At 44.4% G+C, this 8,045-nt stretch overlaps 1 protein-coding gene across 3 annotated transcripts in view; it reads right to left on the bottom strand.

The window, feature by feature from the left end:
* Positions 1-8,045, bottom strand: part of MPP6 (membrane palmitoylated protein 6) — a 65,454-nt gene that overhangs the window by 42,884 nt on the left and 14,525 nt on the right. For all 3 annotated transcript variants that reach the window (XM_019508593.1, XM_019508594.1, XM_019508592.1), the window contains exon 2: positions 5,102-5,254. In XM_019508593.1, the coding sequence (XP_019364138.1) occupies positions 5,102-5,254 (153 nt within the window). The remainder of the gene's footprint in view (positions 1-5,101; positions 5,255-8,045) is intronic.

Below are 8,045 nucleotides of genomic sequence, written 5' to 3'. Positions count from 1 at the left end.
TAGGCTGGGACCATCCAGGAACAGCCTTGTTTAAATAAGTTATGTAATGCCACACAGGAACTCTGACAGAAACAGGGAGAAAATCCAGTTCTCCGGGGCAGCATTCACCTTTCTCCTCCTGCAGTTGCTTCCCTCATTAAATGTAGATCTTCCAAATGCTACAACAAATGAAGCAGGGGGTCTAGCAGACAGATTCTTTTCCTATCCCACCCTGCTGTGCGGATAAGTAATAGCTGAAAAAAGATACTTGGTCTTGTAAGAATTCACTGCTTAATTTTGAAAACATAAGGATCGTTAATGTAGTCTGTGTGTACCCTATTAGGTTTTTTAAAAATAAAACTGAAAAAAAAAATTCCATTATGTCATTTTAGGGACCCCATCTTGTTCGCCAGCAGGTTCAGAATCTTTAGATTAATCGTGTTCAACTTATGGCCTGTAGGTTGAATCCAGCCTCCAAAGTGACTGTATCCAGCTGGCAGCATAAGGGATCAGCAAATAGCAGCTTGGCCTTACAAGTCCCCTTCACAGCCCTACACTAAGCCATAGATCCCCTCTACAGCTTCCCTGATTTCTCCTTCTCTCCTCCCATATGACTGGGGCAGTGTACCCTTTCCTTCCCTTCCTCCCTCCCCACTCTCATACTGCAGATGCTGTTCACCAGAGCTAAGCTCTTCCTCTTGCCCACCCCCCCTACTCCACTACTGGAGGGGAGTGGTGATCACAGTGCAGCTAAGTCAGAAGGACGGGTTTTGCTGCTCTAAAACATTGAGCTCCACAACTTTAGATCAGAGGTCAGCTAAATGGCCTGCAAGCAGATGCGACTCGAGAACACCAGCTATAGGCACTCCTCCCCAGGCCACAGCTGGGAGGAGCACTGGCTGTGGGTACTCTCCCCATGACACCATGCAGATAAGCTGCAGAGGGGGCAGCCAAGTCCTAGCACTCACCTGCCAGCCTCTGGGGTAGGTCATTCCAGCCCACAGCTGGAAAAAGTTGCCTACCCCTGCTTTAGAGCACTGTAAAGACATCCACCACTTAAGCTAAGGGACAAAATGACAGTAATGAAGACACTCTGAAGGGTAGGGTTAGGATCCAGAATGACCTGGATGGACTGAAGAAATGGTCTACAGTCAGTGAGATAAGACTCAGCAAGAACAAATTCAAAGTCCTGCATTTCTGACAGAAAAATTGCACACACAAATACAGACTGGGGAATGACTGGCTAGGCTGCAATACTACAGAGAAGGACCTGGGAATGACAGTATACCAAACACTGAAATATACCCAGCAGTGTGCCCTTATTGCAAAGTAAGCCAACAGCATGCTGGTTTGTATTAAGAGGAGTGTCACTTGCAAATCAAGGGAAGTGATCGTTCCACTTTACTGGTGAGGCCTCACCTGGAGTACTGTATTCAGTTCTGGGCCCCACACTTGAAGAAGGATGTGGAGTTTGGAGAGTTCAGTGGAGAGCAACATGGATGGGCAGTGCCTGGTTTGATCGCAGGCTGGGTGATGGCTCTGAACAAGCACCTGCCAGCATGGCAGGTACCATCTGGCCAGAGAGGGGTGGAGGGGCAGCGCAGCTTGGGGTAAAGGAGCTTCATGTGGCTCTGCAGGGAGGTGGAGAGGGTAAGTGACATGACCCAGGTAGGGCTGAAGGGAGAGGGCCTGAGGCCTATGTGAGAGGGGAAAAGGGGTGTGGCCAGACCAACCTGGCCTTACATGTGGAAAAGGCTGGCACAGGATGGCCCTGCAGGGAAAAGGGGATGTGGCCCAGCCTTATGGGAAGAAAGGGAGCATGGCTCAGCTCCAACCCAGCCCTGCAGGAGGAGAGAAGGGGGCCTAGCCTGTTCCATCTAAGCACATGGGGCTTGGGGTTCAGAAATTTAGCAGGGGGGACGGTAGTCCTATTCATGGCCACTGCTCCCTTGCTACATTTCCCAACCCATGCAGAGCCCCATGGGCTAGATGCAATGGCTCCACGGGGCTGCATTTGGCTGTGAGCCAGAGGTTGAGCACACCTGAGATAAACTATTCTCTGTGGTTGTAGAAGACAAGACTAGAAGCAACGACCTAATGAGGCAGCGGAGGAAATTAAGGTTGGATATTAGAAATAACTTTCCAGTTCTGAGGGCGGTGAAGCCTTGGAACAGGCTACCTAGAGAAGCTGTGGAACCTTCATCCCAGGACATTTTCAAGAGCAGATTAAAAAGATGCTTGGCTGGGATGTTCCTGCCTTGAGCAGGGAGCTGGGCTAGATAATCTCATGAAGTACCTTCCAGCTCTACTTACGTATGATTCCCAAGATCTCTTTCCTGCATGGTAAAAGTTAACGTAGAGCCAATTTTCTCCATCCCTATCACTATCTACGAACCTGATCTTTATTTCAAACTTGTCAGTCAGTAAGTCACAGTTTCTACTCCTCAGACTTCTGCTTCTATGACTAGCATACTTGCTCAGGAAGTCCTCTCTCTGCCTCTTTTCTGGGTTAAGCTTAGCAAAGTTAGAAGCAAGAGAAAATAGGATCTAATAATAGTAATAGAATAGATAGTGCTGTCTGCCGTGTTGTGACAGCTACTGTAATTGCATTTCAGGGTTAAATGTGTTCATATTATAATAATATTGCCTGCCTCTGTTTCTCTGACTAGCCTGTACGCAGGGAAATAATGGATTAAACAATGGTACCATTCTTTAGAAATGAAAGGAAAAAATGGTATTTTCATAGATTTCATAGACATTAGGGCTGGAAGGGACCGCATAAGATCATCAGGTCCAGCCCCTTGCCCAAGGGGCAGGAAGTCAGCTAGGGTCAAAGGATCCCAGCAAGATAAGCATCCAGATGTTTCTTAAATGTGTCCAGAGTAGATGCTTGCACCACCTCTGGGGGGAGTCTGTGCCAGGCCTTGGGGGCTCGGACAGTAAAGAAGTTTTTCCTTATGTCCAGCCTAAAATGGTCTTGCAGGAGATAGTAACCATTGGACCTTGTCATCCCTTGGGGTGCTCTTGGGAACAGGTGTTCCCCCCAGATCCTTTATGTACTTATAGGCTGCCACCAAGTCTCCCCTGAGCCTGCTCTTCTCCAGGCTGAAGAGTCCCATACCTCGCTGCCATTCTTTATAATGCCTATTCTCTTTCCCTTTGATCATCTGCATGGCTTTCCTCTGGACTCTTTCAAGCTTCTCCACATCCTTCCTAAATTGTGGAGCCCAGAATTGGATGCAGTATTCCAGCTGTGGCTTCACTGAGGCCAAGTACAGTGGAAGGATGACATCCTGAGTCTTGCTCGAGATGCATGTGGTATCACATTTTGAAACAGACCTGTGAGTATGAACCTAAAAACTCCATTAGGATAGAATGGGCCATAAAGCAACAAGTAAACAAACTACCCAGGTCGACAGATCCATCCCTGAAGACACTCCCTGCTGTTCCTGGTGCCAGAGAGATGCTTCAGAAGTGCAATACAAAGAAATGGTCTTTTTCCCAAGGACAAGGAGGGGAAAGAGAGAAAAGGACAGGATGAGAAAAACTTGAGAGAGAACAGCCTGGTCTCTTACCAGACAGAGGCTTCCTGGCACATTAGTCTGTACTTTGGCACCCACAGACTCTGCCTGCTGTACTGTCATAGACTAATAAATATTGTCTTCTTTAAAAACAGCTGCTTGCTTCACTGCATGCAATTTCAGGTACAATCTATCTCTTAAAGAGGTGAGGTAGGACTTAAGTCAGAAGGTAGCTCTGAGGGTAGCACAGATAACCAGGGGGGTCAGGGATCAAAAGTCCAAGAAGCGAGGGACTCACCCACACTAGGAATACTTAAAGAGGCTATAAAAAAAACTGGGGTTCCCATGCAAGTGCTTCCCTAGGAAACTTGTGACCCCTGCCTATAAAACCCATAGGAATAATACTATTTAAAATGTATACCCGTTTAGCAGCCAGGTCTAACAATCTCTGTCAACTATACAGCTGATCCAATAATAATTAAAAAACCCCTAAAAAACAAACCCTTGCTTCTTGTATATTTCCTGGACTACTGCAGCTATAGCCCTCCAACCCCATTAGTTTACTAGCATACAGTTTTGTAAGCCAAACAGACAACTAATGGCAACATTTGTTTATGTTTTAAAGTATTTGTTTTTATAAAAATATAAATTAATGATTAAGTCACTGTTTTAATGAAAATATGTATAAATATGATCTACTTCTAGAGCTTACAGCTCTGAACTCTCCTGCTCCTAAGTAACAAAAGTAACTTCACTAAAAGATATAGTGCTCATACCCAGTGTTCAAAGGATGTAGTAAAAACTTGATTAACAAATCTACAGAATCATAGGTTTTCCTGTTTAATAAACTTATATTCCCCCAGACCCTTAAGTAATTCATTAGAAAAGAAACTTCTAATTAAGGTTTTTTCCTGAACCTTCTCAAGAAGGTTTGACTTCCTGCTTATTGCCAAAGATGAAATACTAGAATAATTGTGTAGTTAAACAGCTGCCAGATAGATGCTAGCAGTGGAAAAAAAGGAAAACCAAATTTAAGATAAAAATAAGGCCAGAATAACAACAAGCAATGAAAACACTTTTAGCTCCTGTATAAATGTGGACACACAAGACTATTTAGTGCAGTTTCTGTACTTCAGGAACATCAATGTATCAATTCCTGATTACAGAAATTTCCTTCAACAGACAGTGGAGAAACAAAATTCTAGGTAAATAGATTGTAATGTGTGTATAATATACAAACTTACCCAAAGAACAGTAGCTTTAGACCAGGCAAAGAAAAAATGCAAGTTGTTGATTAGATAGAAGAGACTTGAAAGTATTTCAAGAAATATACAACATGCTTTTATACAAATTAAATACTAAACAGTGTGCAGACTTAATTTTATAAATCTGCCCTGATGGGCTTTTTGTCTGGATCTTAGTTTTCTTAGACCATAGGCTTTGTAAAAGAAAAAAAAAATAATTCTTTTTTCCTTCAAAAATGTTTCTATTTTGTTGGAGTTAATTTTTTTATTCTGTCTAACTACATTAATATGTTATGCTGATATCCTAAGTGAATACCTGAATTATTTAAATATTTAAACTGTAAAACAAAATAGCACCTGAAAGTGAGGTTCTTTAAGTATGCCAACTAATTCTGCAATATTTTCATCTTTGTTTATTAAAGGACTGATATCTTCAAGAATTTCATTCACTAACTCCAGGTTGTTGTCACTGACAGCTTCGAGTTTAGAATCTTCCAGTCGCTCATGAGCCTGTAAGAAATAACAAAACAGAGTTTAGTGTTTATAACAACCAGGATTTTTAATTCATTTCATCCCATAATTAAGTTATTGATGTATCATTCATTAAGAACACATACGAAGTTACTAATGGAAGATTTTGTGTTTATGCCTGCAAAGCTACACTGCCAGATTTACTTACCTAGTTTACCACACACCTGCAAAAACTGTTTAAAACAGCACTTGGCAAAACATGCTTGTGTTCAAACACACTCATCAGACTCTCAAGAAGTGTTAGTTTTAGAAGCCCTCTTAGTGATACAGCCACAAGGAATCCTGAAACTTTCAGACATGTTCTCTTTAAGGAGAGAAGCTGCAAAGCAGCAAAGAAACACTACCCCTAGACAGGCAGGGAGATACCCATCTGAGTGAAGGGGTACACCTGCAGCTAGTCAGAAGAACTCTGCCTGGGATGAATTGGCTGGAAAGGAATAGGCAGCTAAGAGCAGAGGCTATGACTAGCTATTCCAAAATGAGGTGCTCTGGAATAAGACAGTAGGGCAAAACCTAGCATCAGCAGCAAGGGGATGCTAGAGCAGTTGTAATAAGCAGCCTGGCAATCAGCCCTCAGGTGCTAAGGAAGAAGCCCTGCAGGTGGCTGGGACACCACCTGACTGGAAGGAGCAGGGCTTAGGCAGTTTATAAACCCATAGCCTGAGCCAGAGGAGCAGTCTAGCTCTACATGTTATAGAGGTAAGAGCTTCTGGATAGGAAGACTGTAGAAGAATACCTAGCTGACTCTGGACCTACCCTAGGACTGCCAGTAAATGTTGATGGCATACAACCCGGGGTGAGAAGTAAGCAATTACTTGTTTGGACCTACTGTAGCCTTACTTGGCGAGCTAGCCAGTAGGCCTTGGAGTTTTATTTCTAGCCAGTTGGCTTAATCCTTTGTTGCACTTAATACTGGTGGTTTGGGACTGCCAGGGATTGCTGAAGGTCCCAATAGTGTTTGAGGACACGAGTGTTTTGTGTCTTGCCAGGGGCTAAGCACAAAAGAGCCAGGGGACAGAAAACAGAACTGCAGATAAAGGCAGGGAAAGGGATGAGGTTAACTTGTGGCAACTCTGCCAAAAAGGTTAGCCCCCACTGTGCTAATTAATATGAGACTGGCTGCAGTTGCCTTATTCACTGAGTCTCCATTTGGCACTCCTTAGATTTTTTTTTCATGCCTCCTTACCAAATGGGTTTGTTCTAAGTAGCACCTAAGAGTTCTTAATATTTAACTTCACTTCATACCAAGTTTTCTTCCTACTGTTTTGCTGAATACTTAACTTCACTTTCCCACAATGGCTTTGCAGATCTGAGAAACACAGAAAGATAAACTTAATGAAATTAAGCAAAAAATTCTGGTCAGAAACTTAAGCTATAGCTGAGACTCCTTTGTAGGATAAGAAGAGCTGATTACTAGCCCTCCCATTAAAAGGATTCTCTTCACTGAAACAAATGTCACTAAGAAATTTAACCTTCAGTAAGAAACAGTTATTTGTCTAGGACAGTTGCTCTCAACCTTCTTAGGCTTAAGGTACCTCTAGGCTTGAGACGTTCCATGGAAAATACCAGCTCTTAGTTTTCACCTTTTTGCTTACAGAAAAAACAGAACTGTTATTCTGTTGCAAAGAACTCATAAATAGAAATACAAGTTGTTGCATTTGAAATCTTGGGGTTTATCTTGAGAATCATGCTTGTAAACCTATAGTTTCATAGTTGGTAGGGTCGGAAGGGACCTAAGCAGGTCATCAAGTCTGACCCCCTGCCATGGGCAGACAAGGATGCTGGGGTGAGCACCACTTCCCTTGGAAGTTGGTTCCAGCTTCTAGCTGCCCTGACTGTGAAGTAGTGCCTCCTGATGTCTAGCCTGAACCTACTCTCAGTCAGCTTATGGCTGTTATTCCTTGCAACTCCCAGTAGTGCTTGGGGGAACAGGGACTCTCCCATTGCCTGCTGGTCCCCTTTGGCAAGTTTGTAGCTGGCCACCAGGTCCCCTCTCAGCCTTCTTTTGTGCAGGCTGAACAGGTTCAGGTCCTTTAGCCTTTCCTTATAGGGCCTACCGTGCTGCCCCCTGATCATACAAGTGACCTTCCTCTGGAGCCTCTCTATGCTATCCACACCCTCCTGAAGTGCAGTGCCCGGAACTGGACGCAGCACTTCAACTGCGGCCTGACCAGTGTCACAGAGGGGGAGGATCACCTCCTTGGACCCGCTCGTGATGCATCTATGGATGCATGACAAGGTGCGGTTAGCCTTCCTGACTGTGTCCCCATATTGGCGGCCCATGTTCATCTTGGAATCAATGACGACTCCAAGATCCTTTTCTGCCTCTACACTGATGAGAAGACTGACAAGAAGGGAGTTCCCCAGCCTGTAGGTATGCTACTGGGTCTTCCTTCCCAGGTGCATCACCTTGCACTTGTCCGTATTGAAACCCATCCTATTCTCATCCGCCCACCCCTGTAACCTGTCCAGATCTAGTTGTAGCCTGTTCCTCTCTTCTAGCGTTCTCACTTCTCACCACATCTTAGTGTCATCTGCAAATTTGAACAAGGTGCTCTTCACCCCCTCGTCCAAGTCACCCATGAATATACTGAATAGTGGGGGACCAAGGACCGAGCCCTGGGGAACGCTACTGCCCACGTCCCTCCAGGTCAAAAATGACCAGTCGTCCACCCTCTAGCCAGTTTGCGACCCGTCTGACAGTGCTATGAGTACTAACACCCTTGAAAGGATCTCAGGGCACCCCAGGATGTCATCAGCTAACTGAGAA

Source organism: Gavialis gangeticus, unplaced genomic scaffold (assembly GCF_001723915.1).
Source record: "Gavialis gangeticus isolate Ggan-Ray unplaced genomic scaffold, GavGan_comp1, whole genome shotgun sequence".
NCBI classification, from domain to species: domain Eukaryota; kingdom Metazoa; phylum Chordata; order Crocodylia; family Gavialidae; genus Gavialis; species Gavialis gangeticus.
Note: the sequence above shows the minus strand (reverse complement) of the source record. Positions and strands in the feature narration are given on the sequence as shown.